The 23,654-nt window shown below is 40.5% G+C and overlaps 1 protein-coding gene across 1 annotated transcript; it reads right to left on the minus strand.

Annotated features, from left to right (window-relative positions):
• Positions 1-21,790: 21,790 nt before the first annotated feature.
• Positions 21,791-23,143, minus strand: LOC138895468 (uncharacterized). The gene is made up of 3 exons (XM_070180157.1): positions 22,949-23,143; positions 22,712-22,864; positions 21,791-21,940 (listed from the first exon to the last, which is right to left on the minus strand). Exons 1-3 carry the CDS (start codon positions 23,141-23,143, stop codon positions 21,791-21,793), a joined length of 498 nt encoding a protein of 165 aa, XP_070036258.1.
• Between the last annotated feature and the right edge of the window lie 511 nt (positions 23,144-23,654).

The raw sequence follows: 23,654 nt of genomic DNA on the forward strand, positions 1-23,654 counted from the left end.
CCAAGTTCCCTCCAATAAGGACACAATAGCATGTAGTAGATCTTCTATCAATTCTGGGTCCAGCTTAGTCAACATTTGCAAAACACTCAATACGAGTACGACCATGATTTCATGAGCTGCTTTCAAGTAACATAAAATCTGTTCCCAAGTTGCCCAATGTTTGACCCCTGGTGCGGTCATGAATTGGCTAACAACACTTATTGCAAAAGTAATATATGAACGAGTCACAGTGAGTTAGTTTAATTTTTCATCTAACCTCTTGTATCTCTCTAGATTATCAAAAGGATCGTAATTGTCTTTCATAAAATGCACATCAGAAATCATTGGAGTACTACAGGGTTTAGCCGCCAGCTTTCTCGTTTCTGCAAGCAAGTCAAGAATATACTTTTTTTGAGACAAAAGAATTTTCTTCTTGCTTCTATTTACTTCTGCTCTCAAAAAGTATTTCAACAGGCCCAAGTCCTTTGTATGAAACCTAATATGCAAGAAAGACTCGAGGAAAGAATCCCCACATAATCACTTCATACGATAACAATGTCATCAATATATACAACAAAAGAACAATGTTGGTTGTTGATTGCCAATAGAAGATTGAGTAATCACAATTGCTTATTTTCAGCCCAAACTCTTCAACTACCTCATTAAACTTACCGAACCAAACTCGAGGACTCTGCTTCAATCCATACAAGAACTTATTCAAATGACAGACTTTTCCGTACTCCTCTTAAGTAATAATATCGGATGAAGGAACACATTCTTGATATCCAACTAATGTAAAAGCCAATTCTCATAAGTAGCTAGAGAAATAACAAGCAGACATAAGTGAATTTGACAACCGGGAAAAAGGTATCTGGATAATCTACCCCATAAGTTTGAGCGTACCCTTTAGCCACAAGTATAGCCTTAAGTCTTGCCATGGAACCATATGGATTAACTTTAGTTGTGAAGATCCACTTACATCCTACTAATTTTTTTCCCTTGGGTAAATCCATCACATTCCATGTGTGGTTATCCTCTAAGGCATGTATTTTTTCAAGCATTGCATCAAAACGTCCGAGACGATTCAAAGCGTCCTTCAATATTTTGGGTGTCGTGATGGAGTCCAAAGAAACAATCGTAGATCTAGACGTAGAGGATAAGCGATCATAGGAAACAAAATAGAAATAGAATATGTGGACTTACAAGTACGTGTACCTTTGCGAAAAGCAATGAGAAGGTCAAGGTTTTCTATAGGATTAGACGGAGGAGGATCTGATGACAAAGGAACTATTGCGAGATATGTATCATTTGTCTCTCACCTTTGCGAGTAAACTTGAATAATTAGTCATATTACTAACATAGTTGTAGGATGTGCTAAAGGCACAATAATCGCTTAGTGCTTAATATAACAACAAGGCTATGGACGAACATCATCTAGTTGTTATGTCAAAGCACTGGTGACCTGATATACTAAACACCCATCTTCCTCTCCCTCACTTGTAGAAATGGAAGGTGTATAAAAGAATGGTATAGTCTATAAAAATACCACATCAATTGACATCATATATTTGTCAAGTTCATTAGAATCCGATACCCCTTCTGAGAGGCAATAATAGCTCAGGAAAATATATTTTAATGCTTTGGGATCCAACTTGGTAACAGATGATCGAACATCTCGAATATAACATGTTTCTCTAAATACCTTAGGTTCCACAGAAAATAATGAATTGTTTAAAAAATACACTATAAGGCATATTATCACGAAGCACAATAGATGGCATGCGATTAATCAGAAAACAGGCTGTTACAACCCAATCCCATGATACGTATTGTCCGTTTTGGGACTAGACCACACATATTTGTCTTTTTGGACTACGCTGCCTCGAGCCCAAAAAGCGGGTGTATCATGTGAACTTGTGTCATGACTTATAAAGTTCTTCACTTTCCTCTCCTATTCCGCTATAGGATTCGCCTAAGGTGACATGTGAACCCCTTCTTCCGAAGTTTGCCAACCTAGAAGTTTGTCAGTCTTGCTTGACCCGCTCTCATCAACCTACCCTTATCAGTCTGCTCTCCGTCATAGGCATCACATTCACTCCTTATTGGGACTCAGCGTCCTCGCTAAGGTTTGTCCCACCATTATACTGAGGGAGATTCAGCTTTGATACTATATTTGTCACGATCCAAGCCCATGACACGTATTGTCCGCTTTGGGCCTAGGCTCGCACGAATTTGTCTTTTTGGGTTACGCCACCTCGAGCCCCAAAAGTGCGCGTACCATATGTCACGACCCCAAATTTCCTCCGTAGGTTGTCGTGATAGCACCTAGTCTCTAAGACTAGGTAAGCCTATCAATTATGCGGAATAACGGAATCTAAATCTGAAACTCAAATCTCAACATGTGAAATAATTAAAAACTGCAATTCAAAGTAGTTATAACTCCCAAAACTTGGTAAGAATAAGTCACAAGCTTCTAAGAGAAATACTAAGTGTCTCTAAACATCAGAGTCTAATGAAAATAAGGAAAATAACATAATAAAGATAGATGGGGACTCCGAGGTCTGCGAACGATGGCAGATGTATCTTGAAGTCTCTGTGTATTGACTAGCTCACTAATACATGGTATGGTAGGAAGTACCTGAATCTGCACAAAAAGAAGTGCATAAGCATAGTATGAGTACACCACAGTGGTACCCAGTAAGTGCCAAGCCTAACCTCTGTAAAGTAGTGACGAGGTTAGGTTAGGGCCTTACTGAAAATAATAAAAAATAGGACGAACAGTTTAACAATATAATAATAATAATGATAATGAAAGTGAATCAAGTAAGGAGTATGTCACAATTTAACTATACAGAATAAGGGTAAATAATACCGCACGGAAGGAAAACAAGAATTTACATATTTAAGGAAAACACAAAATAACCAAAGGCAAGTACACAAATGAGAAAATATCAACAAGGGGACTCCCGAGGTACCACCTCGTAGTTCCAAATCATAAATAAATTCACAATAATTCTTTTCCTTATATCACCGCGGGAGCCTTCACAATTTATTTAAAGAAAATATTTTTTCCGAAATAGCATCCCGCGTTTTAGCCACCCTTATCACACCGCATGACTTCTAGTAGTTCCCCTACTAGCCACGCGTATCAAGCCACCCTTATCTCACCGCATGCGTTTCAACACCCAGACCTTATACCATCGCATGCGTATCAATATCACAATATATCACAATTTACACCTCAGGTGCCCAAATATTTCAACTTGCCAAAATAAATCAACAACATATTATTTTCCACAATAAGGAGCTCACGACTCAATCAAAATGAACACAAAATCTCACAAAATATTCGGGAGTGAATAACTCAACAAAAATAATATTTCACAAATTTAATACTTTGCCTCAATACCAATTTTTAATGTCAAATACTTCATATAAATAATAATTCAATTAATAAATTCAACTTCCAAATAATGAGCACAAAATAAAAGAAATAAAGCTTCAACTAAACAGGTAAAACAATTAGTAGGAAAAAGGTAAGACATATTTAAAATAAAAAAATAGACCAATGATGATGAATATAATACAATAAAATAATTTAATTAATATGTAACAAAGTCCTACACAATTTAAAAACATAATCTTTCACATTTAGCCCGTGTACACACTCGTCACCTCGCGTACACGACTTTCAACACATCACAATTTTCATGACATTACCATCTTAAGGAAAATTTCTCTCACATAAGGTTAAACAAGTTACTTGCCTCGAATCTCGCTCAATCAATCGATAAGATACCTTTCCCTCGATTTTTCGACTCCGAATGACCCAAATCTTTCACTGTAGCAAATTTCTTTGAGAATTGAATAATGGAGCAATCCAAAGCAAACAACGGTACAACAAATGATATGTTCCAAATGAACGTGCTACAGTAAGCTCCGATCAAAAATTGTGTCGAACTTGAATCGTGACCGAAGTTCGAATAGGAGACTCGTCGGCGACGACATCGAGCACAGAGCTTCACGGGATTAATGGAAGATTTTGGAGCTGTTTTCTCAGCGAAAATGGCAGCGATTCGAGCTGCTGTTTTTGAACATTTTGGTACTATTTTTTCGGTATTTTGGGGAGCTATTTTTACCGTTTCAGGGGCTGGTTTGGGGCTGTTTGGTGTTGTTTTTCAGTTGATTTTGCAGGTGATTTTCGCTCGAGAAATAAGCTATTTTTGAGGTCGTTTTTTGGGAGATTTCGGGATGGAATTTGCAGATTTTAGATCTGGTTTTGCTGGATTTTGGTGATGGAAAACTGGGTCTGTTTTGGGGTTGTTTTCAGGTTGGAGTTTGGTGCATTTTTGGCTGGATTTTGAGATATTTTAATGGAGATTTAAGGGCTGTTTTTGGGTGTTCTTTGTAGAGCCTTCCATGGTATTTTGAGGGACTTTTGGACTGGTTATTCATGGAGGAAGAAGTCTGCCTTTTGTTGAAGAAAGCGGAGCAGACCAACCTTTTGTTTTTCATGTTTTTCTCACTCTTCTCCCTTATGTGCAAAGAGTGTCCAAATTTGATCAGTTAACCATCTGAAACTTACCCGAGGCCCCCAGGACCTCAACTAAATATACCAATAAGTCCCAAAATATGATACGAACTTAGTCGATGCCTCAAATCATATCAAACAACGCTAAAAACATGAATCATACCCTAGTTCAAGTTTAATGAAACTAAGAAAACAAATTTCTACATTCGATGCCGAAACCTATCAAATCAAGTCCGATTGACCTCAAATTTTGCACATAAGTCATAAATGACATAACGGACCTATGAAAATTTTAAAAACTGAATTTCGGCCCCAATATCAAAAAGTCAACTCTCTGGTCAAACTTCCAAACTTAAATTTCTATTTTAGCCATTTCAAGCCTAATTTAACTACAGACTTTCAAATAATTTTTCGGACACGCTCCTAAGTCCAAAATCACCATACGAAGCTATTGGAATCATCAAAACTCTATTTCGAGGTCGTTTACACATAAGTCAACATCCGGTCAGCCATTTCAACTTAAGCTTTCAATCTTGAGACTAAGTGTCTCAATTCATTTCGAAATCTCTCCGGACTCGAACTGACTACCCCGACAAGTCATATAACAACTATAAAGTATAAAATGAGTAGTAATTAGGGGAACGAGGCTACAACTCTCAAAATCGTCCGGGTCGTCACATCATCCTCCACTTAAACAAACGTTCGTCCTCGAACGGGTATAGAGACATACCTGAAGTGGTGAAAAGACGAGGATAACAACTGCGTATATCATGCTCGGTCTCCCAAGTCGCGTCCTCGACTGGATGACCCCTCCACTGTACTTTTATTAAAGCAATGCTCTTTGATCTCAACTTTCTAACCTATTTGTCCAAAATGGCCACTGACTCTTCAACATAAGACAGATCCTTATCCAACTGGACTGGGCTGAAGTCTAACATATGAGATGGATCGCTGTGATACTTTCGGAGCATGGAAACATGGAACACTGGATGAACTGTAGAGAGACTAGGTGGTAGTGCAAGTCTATAAGCCATCTCTCCAACTCTCTCAAGAATCTCAAAAGGCCCGATATACCTAGGGCTCAACATACCCTTCTTTCCGAATCTCATAACACTCTTCATAGGCGAAACCCAGAGCAAGAACCATTCCCCAACCATGAATGCAACATCACGAACCTTCCGATCCGCATAACTCTTCTACCTGGATTGGGATGTACGAAGTCAATCCTGAATCAATTTAACCTTTTCCAAGGCATCCTAAACCAAGTCTGTACCCAATAGCCTAGCCTCTCTTGACTCAAACCAACCCACTAGAGACCGACACCGCCTCCCATATAAGGCCTCATACAGAGCCATCTGAATGCTCGCCTGATAACTATTGTTGTAGGAAAATTCCGCAAGTAGCAAGAACTGATCCCAAGCACCCCCAAATTCTATCACACACGCACGAAGCATATCTTCCAATATCTAAATAGTGCACTCAGACTGTCCGTCCATCCGAGGGTGAAATGCTGTACTCAACTCCACATGACTACCCAACTCTCATTGTATGACTCTCCAGAACCGTGATGTAAACTGTGTACCCCAGCTAGAGATGATAGATACCGGTACGCCATGAAGCTTAACAATCTCGCGAATGTAAACCTGAGCTAGCTGCTCCGAAGAGTAAGTAGTAACCACAAGAATAAAATGAGCTGACTTGGTCAATCTATCCACAATCACCAAACTGCATCGAACTTACTCTTAGTCCGTGGGAGTCCAATAACAAAATTCATAGTGATTCGCTCCCATTTCCATTCTGGAATCTCTAGCTTCTGAAGCAATCCACCCGGTCGCTGATGCTCAAACTTCACATGCTGACAATTTAGGCACCGAGCTATATATTCCACTATGTCTTTCTTCCTCTGCCTCCACCAATAGTGCTGCCTAAAGTCTTGATACATCTTTGCAACACTTGGATGAATGGAGTACCGCGAACTATGAGTCTCTTGGAGAATCAACTCATGCAAACAATCTACATTGGGCATATATAGCCGGCCCTGCATTCGTAATACACCGTCATATCTAATAGTGACTTCCTTGGCATCATCGTGCTGAACAATGTCCTTAAGGACAAGCAGATGGGGGTCATCATACTGACATTCTCTGATACGATCATAAAAAGAAGACTGAGAAACCACACAAGCCAAAACTTGACTCGGCTCGGAAATATCCAATCTGATAAACTGGTTGGCCAAGGCCTGAACATCCAAGTCTAAAGGCCTCTTTGCTATCGATAGATATGCTAAGCTGCCCATACTTTCCACCTTACGACTCAAGGCATCGACCACTATATTAGCCTTCATGGGATGATAGAGAATAGTGATATCGTAATCCTTAAACAACTCCAACCACCTCCGTTGCTGCAAGTTAAGATCCTTCTGTTTAAACAGATGATGCAGACTCCGGTGATCGGTGTAGACCTCACAAGGGACACCATACAAGTAGTGCCGCCAGATCTTCAAGGCATGAACAATAGCTGCTAATTCAAGATCGTGGACTGGATAATTCTTCTCATGTACCTTTAACTGTCTGGATGCATAGGCAATCACCCTACCGTCTTGCATCAACACTGCGCCAAGATCAATACGTGACGCATCACAATACACAGTATAAGACCCTGAACTTAGGCAACACCAATATTGGGGTAGTAGTCAAAGCTGTCTTGAGCTTTTGAAAGCTTTCCTCACATTCCTCTGTCCACATGAACGAAACACCTTTCTGGGTCAATTTGGTCATAGGTGCACAAATAGAAGAGAAACCCTCTACAAATCGGCGATAATATCCAGCCAAGAAAACTTCGGATCTCCGTAGCTGAGGACGGTCTGGACCAACTCTGCACTGCTTCATTCTTCTTCGGATCTACCTTGATCCCTTCGCACAAAACTATATGACCTAAGAATGCCACTGAATCTAGCTAGAATTCACACTTTGAAATTTTTGCATATAACCTCTTTTCTCTCAAAGTATGAAGCATAGTCCTCAGGTGCTCCTCATGATCCTCTCGGCCCCTGGAGTACACTAGAATGTCGTCAATAAACACAATGATGAATAAGTCAAGATAGGGATGAAATACATTGTTCATCAAATGCATAAATGTTGTTGGGGCGTTGGTCAGCCCAAAAGACATCACAAGGAACTCGTAATGACAATACCGAGTCCTAAAAGTAGTCTTTGGGATATCTGGCTCCCGAATATTCAACTGATGATAGCCTGAACGCAAGTCATACTTAGATAACACTCTGGCACCCTGAAGCTGATCAAATAGGTTATCAATATGTGGCAATGGATACATGTTCTTCACTGTAGCCTTGTTCAACTAGCGGTAATCAATACACATCCGTATAGAACCATCCTTCTTCTTCACAAATAAGACAGGTGCTCCCTAAGGCGATACACTGGGCCGAACAAAACTCTTATCAAGCAGCTCCTGTAACTTCTCTTTTAATTCTTTCAATTCTGCTGGGGCCATACGATATGGTGGAATAGAAATGGGCTGAGTGCCCGATAACAAATCAATGTCAAAGTCAATATCCCTGTCGGGTGGCATACCCAAAAGATCCGCTGGAAATACATCTGGAAAATCCCTTACTACCGGAGCTGACTCCACAGTAGGAGTATCAACACTAACATCTCTCACATAGGCCAGATACGCATTACACCCCTTCTCGACCATTTGTTGAGCCTTAAAAAATAAAACAACCCTGCTAGTAATATAATCTAAAGTACCTCTCCACTCTAGCCGCGGTAGCCTTGGCATAGCCAACGTCACCGTCTTGGCATAATAATCAAGGATAGCGTGATAGGGCGACAACTAGTCCATGCCCAAAATAATATCGAAATCCACCATACTGAGCAATAATAAATCAGCTCTGGTCTCAAAACCACTGATAACAATCAAACACGACTGATACACGCGATCAACAATAATAGAATCACCCATGAGTGTAGATACATAAATAGAAGAACTCAAAGAATCACGGGATACGCCCAAATACAGGGCAAAATAAGACGACACATAAGAATAAGTGGATCCTGGATAAAATAAGACTAATGCATCTCTATGACAGACCGGAATAATATATTTGATAACAAAATCGGATGCAACTACCTCCGTCCTAGCAGGAAGGGCAACATCTGGCCTGGCCTCCCCCTCTAGGGCGACCTCTACCTGTCCGACCTCCACCTCTAGCTGGCTATGCAGGTGGAGTGGCAACTGGTGCAGTAATCATGGCCTGAGAAGCCTGAGGGCCCTGTGGAATAGGTGTGCCTTGAGAAATCTGTGGAGGTGCACCCCTCCTAAGTCCGGGGCAATCCCTCATTATATGACGAGTGTCACCACACTCAATACAAGCCATCATAGGATGTGGCTGCTGGGACTGGCTCGGGCCTGATCGGCTGGACTGACCGCTAAAAACACTCTGTGTAGGAGGTACAATAGACACCGGCGGTGCATAATAGGGAACCTGAGGTATGGGAGTAACCGGAATACCACTGGAAGTTGGAAGTGTTGAATTAATAGGACGACCCACATAGCCTCTACCATGACGCGCTACAACTGGGGCACGAGAACTGTTTTATGTGCTAGAATCCTGAGGCCTCTTAGCTTCCCTCTCTTCTCTCTCCCGGGTCCACATACCCTCCAATCTCCTAGCGATTTCCACCACATGTTAGTATGTGATGTCCATCTCTAGTTCTCGGGCCATACTGAATCTGATACTAGGGTGAAGCCCCTCAATAAATTGATGAACACGCTCTCTGACAGTAGCAACCAGGGCATGTGCATGCCTGGATAAATCACTGAACTGGACTGCATACTTCGATACTGTCATAGCGCCCTGGCGCAACTGCTTAAACTCTGCGTGCCATGCATCTCTGAGACTCTGAGGAACATATTTCCTTAAGAACATATATGTAAACTGAGTCCAAGTGAGTGAAGGTGCCTCATCCGGACTATCCAACTCGTATGCTCGCCACCACTGGTAGGCTGCTCTTCTAAGATGGAATGCCATGAAAGAAATCCCACTATTCTCCGCAATAACCATGGTACGGAGAATATGGTGACATTCCTCAAGAAAACCCTGAGCATCCTCTGAAGCCAAACTGCTGGAAGTAGGAGGGTTTTACTTCTTGTACCTCTCAAGCCTGAGCTGCTCCCCCTCAAAAACTGATGCCCTAACCTCGGGCCGAACTGGGACAACTGGCTGCACTGGTATAACCTCTGGGGCATAGTCAACTTGGGCCCGTGGCTCTAGGGTACAGAAGGCGGGAGTCTGTGCTCCTCCCCTGGCCCGAGATGTGTTAGGAGCAAGTGGAATCAACCCTGCTTGAGCTAGAGTGCCAAACATGCTCAAAAACTGGGCAAGAGTCTCCTGAAGTGCAGGGGTAGTAACTGGCGTCTCAGGTGTCTGTTCTCCAACTGGAGCTATTGGTGGCTCCTTTGCAACAGCTCGTGCAGGTGCTCTGGCTGCACCACATGGTCTTCCTCGACCTCTTCCCCGGCCTCTTACGGCTCCAACATGGGGCGCGAGTGTCTGATCATCGGATCCAGCTGTGCGCGTCCTCACCATCCGTGAGAGAATAGAAAGACAATGGTTTAAAATTTCGAAGTCAACAAATGCACGCGATAAGGAATCAAAGAAGTGAACATTTTCGTAATAGTTCCATAGCCTCCCAAAGATAAGTACAGACGTCTCCGTACCGATCCGCGAGACTCTACTAAACCTGCTTTTGACTCATAACACATATGAATCTAGAGCTCTGATACCAACTTGTCACGACCCCAAATTCCCTCCGTAGGATGTCCTAATGGCACATAATCTTTAAGACTAGGTAAGCCTATTAATTATGCGGAATACCGGAATCTAAATTTGAAACTCAAATCTCAACATGTGAAATAATTAAAAACTGCAATTCAAAGTAGTTACAACTCCTAAAACTCGGTAAAAATAAGTCACAAGCTTCTAAGAGAAATACTAAGTGTCTCTAAACATCAGAGTTTAATGAAGATAAGGAAAACAACATAATAAAGATAGATGGACACTCAGAGCTCTGCGGACGCTGGCAGATGTACCTTGAAGTCTCCGCATATTGACGAGCTCACTGATACCTGGTCTGCTAGAAAGTACCTGGATCTGCACAAAAAGATGTGCAAAAGCGTAGTATAAGTACACCACAACGGTACCCAGTAAGTGCCAAGCCTAACCTCTGTAGAGTAGTGACGAGGTCAGGTCAAAGCCCTACAGGAAATAATAAAAGACAGGGCGAACAGTTTAACAATATTATAATAATGACAATGGAAGTGAATCAAGTAAGGAGTATGTCACAATTTAACTATACAGAATAAGGGCAAATAATACCGCACGGAAGGAAAACATGAATTTACATATTTAAGGAAAACACAAAATAACCAAAGGCAAGTACACAAATGAGAAAATATCAGCAAAGAGACTCCCGAGGTACCGTCTCGTAGTCCCAAATCATAAATACATTCACAATAATTCTTTTCCTTATATCACCGCGGGAGCCTTCATATTAAATTTTAAAGAAATTATTTTTTTCGAAATAACATCCCGCGTTTTAGCCACCCTTATCACACCGCATGACTTCTAGTAGTTCCCCTACTAGCTACGCGTATCAAGCCATCCTTATCTCACCGCATGTGTTTCAACACCGAGACCTTATACCACCACATGTGTATCAGTATCACAATATATCATAATTTACACTTTAAGTGCCCAAATATTTCAACTTGCCAAAATAAATCAACAACACATTATTTTCCACAATAAGGTGCTCACGACTCAATCAAAATGAACACAAAATCTCACAAAATATTCGGGAGTGAATAACTCAACAAAAATAATATTTAACAAATTTAACACTTTGCCTCAATAACAAATTTTTAATGTCAAATACTTCATATAAATAATAATTTAATTAATAAATTCAACTTTCAAATAACGAGCACAGAATAAAAGAAATAAAGTTTCAACTAAACAGGTAAAACAATTAGTCGGAAAAATGTAAGGCAAATTTAAAATATAAAAATGGACAAATGATGATGAATATAATACGATAAAAATTTAATTAATATGTAACATAGTCCGACACAATTTAAAGACATAATCTTCCACATTTAGCTCGTGTACACCCTCATCAGCTCGCATACACGACTTTCAACACATCACAATTTTCATGACATTACCAATCCTAAGGGAAATTTCTACCACACAAGGTTAGACAAGTCACTTGCCTCGAATCTCGCTCAATCAATCGATAAGATGCCTTTCCCTCGATTTTCCGACTCCAAATGGCCCAAATCTTTCACTGTAGCAAATTTCTTTGAGAATTGAATAATGGAGCACCCCAAAGCAAACAACGGTACAACAAATGATTTGTTCCAAATGAACGTGCAACAGTAAGCTCCGATCAAAAATTGTCCCGAACTTGAATCATGACCGACGTTCGAATAGGAGGCTCGCCGGCGACGACCTCGAGCACAGAGATTAACGGGATTAATGGAAGATTTTGGAGCTGTTTTCTCTCCGAAAATGGCAATGATTTGAGCTGATGTTTTCGAACATTTTGGGACTATTTTTTCAGTGTTTTGGGGAGCTATTTTCAGCGTTTCAGGTGCTGGTTTGGGGCGGTTTGGTGATGTTTTTCAGCTGATTTTGCAGGTGATTTTCGCTAGAAAAATAAGCTATTTTTGAGGTCATTATTTGGGAGATTTCGGGATGGAATTTGCAGATTTTTTATCTGGTTTTGTTGGGTTTTGGTGATGGAAAACAGGGGCTGTTTTGGGGTTGTTTTCAAGTTGGAGTTTGGTGCGTTTTTAGCTGGATTTTGAGGGACTTTTGGACTGGTTATTCTTGGAGGAAGAAGTCTGCCTTTTGTTGAAGAAAGAGGAGCAGACCAACCTTTTTTCCCCATTTTTCTCACTCTTCTCTCTTATGTGCAAAGAATGTCCAAATTTGATTAGTTAACCATCCGAAACTCACCCAAGGCCCCCGGGACCTCAACCAAATATACCAATAAATCCCAAAACATGATACGAACTTAGTCGAAACCTCAAATCATATCAAACAACGCTAAAAATACATATTATACCCCAGTTCAAGCTTAATGAAACTAAGAAATTCCAACTTTTACATTCGATGCCGAAACCTATCAAATCAAGTCCGATTGACCTCAAATTTTGCACACAAGTCATAAAGTCAACTCCCCGGTCAAATTTTCAAACTTAAATTTATATTTTAGCCGTTTTAAGTCTAATTTTACTACGGACTTCCAAAAAATATTTCGGACACGCTCCTAAGTCCAAAATTACCATATAGAGCTATTGGAATCATCCAAACTCTATTCCGGTGTCGTTTACATATAAGTCAACATCCGGTCAACCATTTCAACTTAAGCTTTTAACCTTGAGACTAAGTGTCTCAATTCAATCCGAAATCTCTCTGGACCCGAACTGACTACCCCGACAAGTCATATAACAACTATAAAGTACAAAATGAGTAGTAATTGGGGGAACGTGACTACAACTCTCAAAATGACCGGCCGGGTCGTTGCACCATATGAACTTATATCATGCTTTATAAAGCTCTTCACTTTCCTCTTCCATATCGATGTGGAATTCGCCTAAGGTGACATATACACGCCTTCTTCAGAAGTTTGCTAGCCAAGAAGTCTGCCAATCTTGCTTGCAATGCCCTTATCATCCCGCCCTTATCTTCCCTCCCTCCATCGTGGACATTACGCTGTAGAGACTGTATCGGCCCAGAACTGTTTATGAACTTCCATTTGGAATAGAAGTGCCCGAGCTGTCTCAAGTAGATGCCTATTCTTCCTCTCAACAACTCCATTTTAAGAGTGTGTTTCAACACACAAATACTAATGTAGTATACCATGTTATCTCTTGTAGGACCGCAATAACTCTAACATGTATTCTTTAGCATTATCACTCCTTAAAATATGGACTAAAATATTGAATTGAGTTTTGACTTCAGCATAGAAGTGGAAAAAGTGAGTAAACACTTCAGAACAATTCTTCATAAAGTAAATCCAAGTTATTTGAGAAAAATCATCCAAAAATGACAAAGTACTTATGTCCAGTTTTACAAACAACAAGACATAGTCCCCAAATATCATAATGAACTAACTAAAAATATGACTCATTTCTCTTATCAACTCTTGGACCTAACGAGATGTGATGGTCTTTTACAAATCGGCATGACTCACAATCCAATGAAGAAATATTCTAAAACTAAGGATAGAGCTTCTTCAACAAAAGTAAAGAGAGATATCTCAATCGATAATGTGCTTGAAAAGGAGACACGATATTGGAGCACACAACAGACCGTGACTCTCATTCATCAAAGATGTAGAGATCACTAGATACATATCATTCATGAATAACTTGCTTCGTTAAAAGATCTAAAAATTAATGATGATTGGGAAAGAACATGACACAATCATTAAGGTCTCTGGTGATTTTACTAACATAAATAAAATTAAAAGCCAAGTTTGGTTAAAGGTATTAATCATCCCGGCCCACTAACAACCCGGGTCAGCCGGGTCTAGTAAGGGTGGGATGAGTTGGCTAGGGTAGGGGTTGTTCCATATGGGGTCGGGCCTTGTTTTGGTACCGGTGCACCGAAACCCGACTAGCCCGGTAACCCATTCACGGGTTTTAATCGACTTCCAGCCCAGTTACCGTTGCAATTTATTTTTCCAACGGTCAAAATAAAAAGTGACTCTTGTGCAACAACCAGTTTTTGCACTTTTAGCTATTACAACCTACCTTTTACTAAAATATCCCCCTTCCCCACACCTAATAATGATAAATTACACCTTTACCCTTCTAAAAACTATAAATTGCCCCCCTCTTCTTCTACTATAATTCTTTCTCAATTCCCTCTTGATTATTGAATTGATTATAGCTCTCAAGTTTTCAATTAATTATTATTTCAAGTTTTATCAATTATTTACGGTAGCCACTACAAAATTACAATTATCAAGTGAAGTATGGTATCATTTTTGTTAGGTTCAAGTTCAATCATACTTTGTGCTCCTAAAGTGCGCTTAAATATTTGGGAACATTTTGAGGTGGTAGAAGATAACGAAGAAGTTCGCAAAGTAGAGTGTTGATCGCGTCCAATTGCACACCTCAAACGAAGTATGAAATGACCGTTTATAATAATAAAACCCAACTAAGAGTCGGGGTCGAATCCACAAGGAGTTAAGATATGAGTTAGGGGTATATATATTCTAATGCGCGTGATTGAATTATCTTGATTTGCACTTCACCAAAAAAGGTTTTGTTTCTATTTTTAAATTTACACTAACGATTGCAGAATAAAAAATGAAGACCAGGAATAGTTGTTTTTGAGGTTTTTCAAATGGGTAAAAGGCCTAGGACTGTGACCATTACCTAGGTGTTTGCCTAATGGGATAAAGACCTTAATGCTTGGTTTGTTGATCGGGGTGTATTATAGCTATAAACTCGCAATTACCTACTCAATACCTCTCGGTCAGAGAGTGGCTTTGCCCAATTTGGCTGTCTCAAGACCAAATGAGTATCACACAAAATAGTTGATAAAAGTTCAAGTCGGGTTATTACTATCTCTAGGTTGAACCCTTTAATTGGGTTAATCAATCTCTCGATTGACCCAATTTCTTGTTAGCCAAGTTTTTCTAGATTAAGTCTTTCTTTCTTAAGTAGAGACTAAGTCAAATAGGCATGAACTAATATTTGTAACCATTAATTCCACAAATTAAAGCATGAACTAGGCTAAATAATAAATACCCAATCATAAACAAGAACTAAATTAGATACCCATAAGGTTTACACACTAGGGTTGGGTCACAATCCTAGTAAACATCTATCTACTCATGCTTGGGTTTGAAGAAAAACAAGAAGAAAGACTAATTAAACTCATAATGTAAGCTTAAAATAATAAAATCTATTGTAAAATACACCAAAATATAGTAAACTTCCAAAAGAAGCAAAGAAAAACGGCTACCATAATTTATGATGTTAAAACTTAACCTAATTTTGTGAAACTTTTCTATTTATACTTGTATGAAAATCTCAGATAAATATGCCCCTCGGGAGGTTCTACGGCCGCACAATTTCATGTGCGGTCCGCAGATTTCTTCATCTTGATAGGAATTGAAGTTTTGAGGCCGCACATTTCTGAACTGCATCCAAGAGGCAATCTTTTGCTGTCCACACAATTATGTCTGTGGTCGCAAGTCATTCTTCTGCGGTCCGCACATTTATGCCTACGGTCGCAAGGCGCTTCTTCTATGGCCGCACAATTCTTGTGCGGTCTGCAATTCTCAGGGGTCCGGGACTTGAAAATTTTCACACTCTCTGATATTGGATCCTAGCCCAGCTCTTGCGGTCACATAATTCATGTGCGGTCCGCAATTTGCACAAATGTCTGCTGGATTTTGCTTCCTTGTTTGCGGGTGTAGGTGGAATTCTGCGGACCGCACATTGCATACTTTTGTGCCCTTTATTGCCTTGTGTTTAGATTACTTCTTTTTGAGTCGAGTTTTATCTCGGGAGTCCAACTTCCAGTATTCCTGCAATTTTTCATATTTTATTAGTTTCGGGAACACAATTCAATGCTTTTAGACTAAAACAAAAGCTAAAAGGCGTTAATAAAAGTCAAAATTTCCAGTTATCAACTCCCCCAAACTTAAGTATTTGCTTGTCCTCAAGCAAATAAATTAGTTCCCACCTCCACAAATTAAGGGTCATTTCAGTGAGTCGAAGGTAAGCCATCCACACATCAGTTGGGACCAACAATTATCCACATTGCTTATGTATTATCAACAAGGTGACAAGTTAAACATTCATGCGCATATAGTTCTAAAATGACATTTGAGCATCAAGAGTTGACTTTACTCATCAAGGACACTCGCTCTCTCATGTAGGTCATTGTGGATCCCAAACTCCTCCTCCTCTACTCTCCATTTTCCTAGCTTACTTAAGAATTTTAGTACTTAATCCAAAGATTTATGAAAGGTTCACTCATCTCTCTCAAGAGAATGTCGCAAGTACGGCTTCAAGTACCATAGGCTTGCCCCTCATATAGATCGCCACTAATGTAAGCTCACTCGGCTCGAGATCAAATATGACTTCTTTCGGGATGTAATGAAGGCTTTTGGATTAGGGTTGGATACAAAGTAGTTACACCTTCCTTAAGCACTCCATCATTCATTTTTCGGCTCACACTTTGCCAATTCCTTAAGGCACTTTCTTTTCCTTGGGAGATTAGAGAGACATAACATCACTCTTTCTTGATCATTACATTCATATTTCTCTATGTTTGGGATCATTTCCTTTCTTTGAATCCCTTCAACTCTTCTACTTATTCATTTTGTTGCATTTTTCTTTTAGTTCTTTTCTTTACTTTTTGCCTTTTCTTCTCATCATTTCTTTTTTCTCTTTTTGTGCGTTGATACCTTTTTTCAATTTCCTCGTCTCTCGCCCAAACTTATGTTTTTAGCCATTTGTTTCACATGAGTGTTATGTAAAGCTCGGGTGCCAAGAGAGGGTCACAATAGAATGGGTAAAGGCTTGTAACATGGATTTCGAATGAGAAAGGCTAACGGCTCGAAGAGGTTGACTAGGGATGACATCATTGGTAGGCAATAAAAAGCTTAAACGGGCCATGGAAAGCCTACAATCAGTTTTCAAGCCAGGCAAAACTTAGGATTTCACCTTGAAACACATTTGGGGCAAGTTCTAGACCTTTTGCACGGGTACTTGGACTAACAGCAAAACAACTCACCTCACACGCAACTGGATTGTTAAAGAGGATAGATTCAAGGGCCCACAATGACCACATTCAAGACTGAAAATCACTATGGTTCGATTAAACCACTTGATGGTTTCCTAAGTCAACACAAGAGTCACAAAGTCACTAACTAGAGCTATTTCTTTCAAAAACCTTATTTCTAACAATAAGCACGTAGTTAAGTATGTTGGTACCAAATGAAACATATTTGACTCTTCGAGCATGACTTAATTAGGTCTTGTTATTCATTACTACTACTATTATTACCTAAACACAAAACAGACTCATTTTCTTAAGAAGGTTGTCACGCCATATATCATTGGGACAAGTCACCCGCTACCTTTGGAAAGAACCGTGGCATTAAGAAAACCAAAGGATTATTATCTACTAAAATATAAAAAGAAGCTACTAAATCAAAAAGAAGATACTAATTCAAAAAGAAGCTACTAAATTAAACACTAACTAATAAGAAAACAAACATAAGGAAGCTAAAAAGCAAAAAACTATCGACAACATAACGAATATACATAATGAGAGAGAAAGAGAAGATATATACATAATGAGAGAAGAAAAACAAAATAGTATCAAGTTATTACAAGCTAAATGTATCAGAATCATCAAATAAGATCAAATAAACTCCCCTCCCCCCCGAATAAAAATAAGCATTGTCCCCAATGCTTAACAAAATAAGAGTAAAGGAAGGGAAAGAGTGAGGAAGACTCTCTATGGCTCCTTGGACATCTCTGTGCCCCCAACAATGTCACCACTCTCAGTCTCTTCCAACTGGATCTCATCATCCTCAATTCTGGGAGTGACTGGGTTGGTGAACATCTACGTACTTCCTCAGCAGTGTCGGCAGCAGAGTCTGGCTCTTCAGACTGGCCAGCTGGTTTTACCGGTGTTGATGGTGATGTAGCATTTGGGACTGAAGGGTGTGGGTCAATCAGCATGTCGAAGGGGATATCTCTGGCTGGAACAAGCTTGGTAACCTATCTCCGGACCTTGTCCACTGACTTCTTGGAGGCCTAGGACTTTCTCATTTCTTGACTTCTTTGCCCAACTCTTTGATCACTAACCCGTGTTGTACCAGGGTAGCTATGATGGTGTTCTGGTTCTCTAGGAGCTTCTTCAATATTTCTTCCACAGTCGGGGGAATCTGAGGTGCCTGAATAGAAGATTGTGTTGCAATAATACTGGATAAGTCAGACAACTTTGCAGTGGCAGTCTGCACATCCAGTTGTTGAGGCTCGCCAATGTCTAGGAGACTCGCAACGTAGAAAGTGGAGCAGTAGGAATGGGCACCTGCTTCAAAGCCGAGGTGGAACATGTGGCAGGAACTGCAGTAGGAACTGAAGATAGTGGTGGAGGCATAATAGTTGTGGCACTAGATGAAGGCTTGACCGAAGTGGATGGAACATCAACTGCCTCTGTAACTACCACCGATGGCTCATCAGATTGGCGTGTGGTAGTAGACAACTGACCCTTTCTCTTAGGGTTGTGTGCATCCATCAGCGAGTACCATGAAAAAGGCTTCTTCGCCCGCACCTTTGTATCAAAGTCCCTTGGCTTTACCCTCGCATCCATGAGATACTCTGTAATAGTGTTGGGATACGGGTAGGACGTGTCAGTTTGCCGAGTGATCACAAAGATGTCACAACACCCACATTGATAGGGTACTCGGCCATGATGGAGGCAACTAGAACTGCCCGAGGTATCGAAAGATATGTCTCATTTTGGCACGTGTCTAGTATGCTACATATAAAGGTTTGCCACCCCTTTGCCTCAAAGCTCAAAGTGCTCCTATGAATAGAAACCCCCGCTGTGATCCATGGTGGTGGCGGCCCAGGAGCTACTAGAATCTATGCTAGCAAAGGACGAGCTGCATACCCAAGTGCACACTTCTCTAAGTACTATGTTGGCTCGATATCATCAAATCCTATGTGTTCAATGTGTGCTGATCAAATATCACTTTGAGGTTTCTCACTTTCGTCACCCTTTTCCCTTTCTTGATATGCACCACATTGGCATAGAATTCCCGGACAAGGTACTCCTTAGCATCTACCACGCTCTGAGTAAACAACATCCACCTATTGCATTCTCTAAACTGTCTCAATACTACAGGGTTATACCTCTCCAGAACTTTCAACTGAAACTGTAGCTCAAGAGTGAGTGACCTCACTGGCCATCATTCACGGAAGCTGGAGAAGGCATCCAAGCTAACAAACCGGTCCTCCCATATCTTTTTCTTCTTTGACCTTTCAAGGCTGGTAACTGTAGCATCTCCCCTTCTGCCATAATTGGGGATGTCCTAAACTGATGTCTCTGGTTCCTTGGGGATAGGTGTAGTGGAAGGCTCATAAGCCTGACTAGCACTTTCCGAGCCCTCGGAAGGGCTATGTGATGATGACAACTCATCCCTCAATTAAAACCTCCCTGAAGGCCTGGACTGCATTACTGGTTGTTCTTGAACAGAGGCTGAGTTGACCTCTGATACGTCCCTAGATGGGACATAAGAACTGGTCTAAAAAAGGTCTATACCTCTCCCTCTCCCGGCAGCTATTTTCTTTTTGATTTCATGATGTTGGGCACAAGGTAAGGGTCTCTACCCTCATCCCCGAGAAGGGTTTCCCCTTCCTTTCGAAGTGTCGCCTCTGCCTCTAGATCAAACCATTTTCTATACCAAGCAAAGGCAATTGTTAGTTGTAATTCAAGTTCAGACATACAATGAATGTAAGGACACACTAGAAGACACAGTGAGGAACGCAATTGAAACATGGTTGCAGGGTAGGGATCTGCGATCTGCACATTTCTCATTGCGGCCGCAGAAAGGGCCTTGCGGACCGCACAGTTTGCTTTTGCGGCCGCAGATGAGGATTGCGGTCCGCACATTTTTCATTGTGACCGTAACTCATAAACCAAAAATATGCCAACTCTCTGATGACAGAGAATTGGTTGATGTGCGACTACAACATGTTTTCTGTGGACAACATATTTTGTCTTGCGGCCTAACATTGAATCACAACTATGCACAACTATTTTGCGGCCGCAATCGAAATTCTATAGTCCGCAAAATTTTCCTTGCAGCCACAAACTCATGCTTATCTAAAGTTGCCCTAGACTCAACTTCTACAGACCGCACAAATTTCTTTGCGGCCGCAAGATTCAAACAATTACGAACAATGAGTATTTTTATCTAGGGCTTGCAATTGTTTGCACATATTTTGACATGGTAACAACTTCAAAGCATGAAAATATATTTAGCTAGTCGCCAATTAGCAGTACTAGTTGACCCACTACAGATTTACCCCCACATGGTTGTACAATTGAGTTCTATGACAGATGACCTAAAAAATACTTAAAAAGCTATAATTTAAACTAAAAAAATGAAAATTTCTAACAAGTAATTGAAGCATACCAGATATGAATGAGTGCAAGGGATGAGTTATCAACAATTTCTAGGCTTGTGTGCAGATGAGTCACCAAATTTCAATTTTAGTGCCGTGTATTTGCTCATAGAGGGAAAAGGGTAACAGTAACCCTAACCCTCTATTTATACGTATCGAGTCTCTAAGGGAAAGAAGAGTGAGTGCGGCCACATAATTTCAATTGCGGACTGCACTCTCTTACCTGGTAAGCTGAAACATTATTTTGTCTGTGGTCCGCAGATTTTTGTGTGCGGCCGTAGATTCTTATTGCGGACCGCAGATTTTGTGTTGCGGCCGAAGATCGGCCATTTTTCTGACAGACCAACTTCAGAGAGTTGTCATTTTCCATCTTCCAGTTGTGCGTACCGCAAGTTAATTGTGCCACCGCAAAGCACTTTTGTTGCAGAAACCATAATTGTGTGGTCCGCACGATGCAACTGCGGTCTACAATTCTTTCAACACTTAACCAGATTTCTGTCCACAATTCCTGTAAAGCACACTCATCCCTGTAGCACACTTTAAATCAATTTAGCACAAAAATAACACCTAACTACAAAATAAACAAAGAAAAGAAAAAGAAACATGGGTTGCCTCCCAAGAAGTGTCTGATTTAATGTCGCGACACGACGCAAAATACCATGAGTTAAAATGAATCACCGCCACGACGTGGCCATCACCAACTTTTCCCAAATAGTGCTTTACCCGGTGACCATTGACTCAGAATACCTCATCGTTTTTGTTCTTCAAGTCCAATGCACCAAAGGGCGTCACACCCACAATTTCAAAAGGGCTACTCCATTTAGACTTTAGCTTTCCAGGAAACATCCTCAACCTCGAGTTGAACAACAATACGAGATCGCCCACCTTGAACTCTTTGTTCAAAATGTATTTGTCATGAAGATATTTCATCTTTTCTTTGTACAAGGACAAACTTGCATAAGCATAATACCAGAACTCATCTAATTCATTCAAATGTGCAACCCTCAAGTTAGCGGCTACATCCTAATCAAGATTCAACTTCTTTAGAGCCCACATGGCTTTGTGCTCAAGTTCCACTGGAAGATGACAAGCTTTTGCAAACACCAACTGGTATGGCGATATTCCTATAGGTGTCTTGTAAGCCGTCCGATAAGCCCATAATGCATCATCAAGCTTCTTGGAGCAATCCGTCCAGTTAACATTCACTGTTTTGGACAAAATACTCTTTATCTCCCGGTTGGAGACTTCCACTTGACCGCTTGCTTGTGGATGATAAGGAGTCTTGACTTTATGAGTAACACCATACTTTCTAAGTAAAGTGTCAAAAGCCTTGTTGCAAAAATGCGACCCCCCATCGCTTATGATAGCTCTCAGAGTACCAAACCTTGTGAAAATATTCTTCTTAAAGAACGCTACCACACTTCTTGCCTCATTGTTGGGTAGAGCAATGGCCTCAACCCATTTAGACACATAATCAACCGCGACCAAGATATAAGTATTTCCACAAGAACTCACGAAAGGACCCATGAAGTCAATACCCCACACTTCAAAGATATCAATCTCCAAAATGGTAGTGAGAGGCATTTCATTTTTCTTCGAGATTCCACCGGCCCTTTGATATTCATCATATCTTTTCACTAAATTCCTTGCATCTTTGTAAAGAGTGGTCCAATAGAAACCGTAACTTAGCACTTTGGATGTCGTTCATGCTCCACCATGATGACCACCATATGGAGAAGAATGACAAGCCCCAAGAATTTCACCTTGCTCTTCTTCTGGTACACATCTTCTAATCACCACATCCGTACAAATCCGGAAAAGGTACGGTTCATCCCAATAATAATCTTGACAATCCCGTTTGAGCTTCTACCTTTGGTTTGAAGAGAACTCATCCGGGATGATTCCACACACAAGGAAATTTGCTAGATCCGCAAACCATGGCACCTTCTTCATTGAAATAGCCAAAAGTTGCTCATCAGGGAAGGAGTCATTGATTTCAAGGCCATCATGCGGCCACCCTTTCTCCACCAAACGAGAGAAATGGTCCGCCACTTGGTTTTCACTTCCTTTTTTAATCTTGGATGTCAATGTCAAACTCTTAAAACAAAAGCACCCATCTCATCAACTGAGCTTTAGAATCTTTCATGCTCATAAGATAACGAAGTGCCGCATAATATGGACAATAATTTTTGCACCCATTAAGTACGAGCGAAACTTCTCAATTGCAAATACAATGGCAAGGAGTTCTTTATACGTAACGATATAGTTGAATTGTGCACCATTCATGGTCTTACTAGCATAGTAGACCGGATGAAAAATCTTGTTGATGCTTTGCCCCAAAACAACTCCAATCGCTATGTCACTAGCATCACACATGAGTTCAAAAGGGATAATCCAATTAGGAGGGGTGATAATGGGAGTGGTTGTCTGTCATGACCCAAAATCTACCTAGTCGTGATGGCACCTAACCAAACCCGTCAGGTAAGCCAATTAACAACTATCTAATTTAAATGAGATTTATTAAGAAAAGAAATGATAATAAAACTGGTTTTATACAAGAATTTCCTAAGAACTGGTAGTACAAATCATGAGCTTCTAAGATTAGAATTTACAAAGCTGGTATGAAATAAATACATCATCTGTTCGAAATATACATAAACATATTTTTATAAATCTAAGGCTACCGTGAACAAGAGGCAGCTACAACCAGAATGCAGGTACGTCTTCAAATCTCGCTCCCGTCGATCACATCAATATCAACATCCAATATATGCACGCAAGGTGCAGAAGTGTAGTATGAGTACAACCGACCCCATATACTCAATAAGTAACAAACCTAACCTTAAATTGAAAGTAGTGACGAGCTGGAACACAGGTCGGGGACCAA

This window comes from Nicotiana tomentosiformis, chromosome 7 (assembly GCF_000390325.3).
Source record: "Nicotiana tomentosiformis chromosome 7, ASM39032v3, whole genome shotgun sequence".
In the NCBI taxonomy this organism is placed as follows: domain Eukaryota; kingdom Viridiplantae; phylum Streptophyta; class Magnoliopsida; order Solanales; family Solanaceae; genus Nicotiana; species Nicotiana tomentosiformis.

Bases quoted from the DNA above. Each gene is read 5' to 3' on its own strand.
- LOC138895468 (XM_070180157.1), bottom strand. From the start codon at position 23,143: ATGTGTGATGCTAGTGACATAGCGATTGGAGTTGTTTTGGGGCAAAGC. The intron at 22,865-22,948 runs GTCCATATTATG...TTTTGTTTTAAG, and splicing joins TAATGGGTGCAAAAATTATT to AGTTTGACATTGACATCCAA. The intron at 21,941-22,711 runs GTGCCATGGTTT...TGCTCCAAGAAG, and splicing joins TGGCTATTTCAATGAAGAAG to CTTGATGATGCATTATGGGC.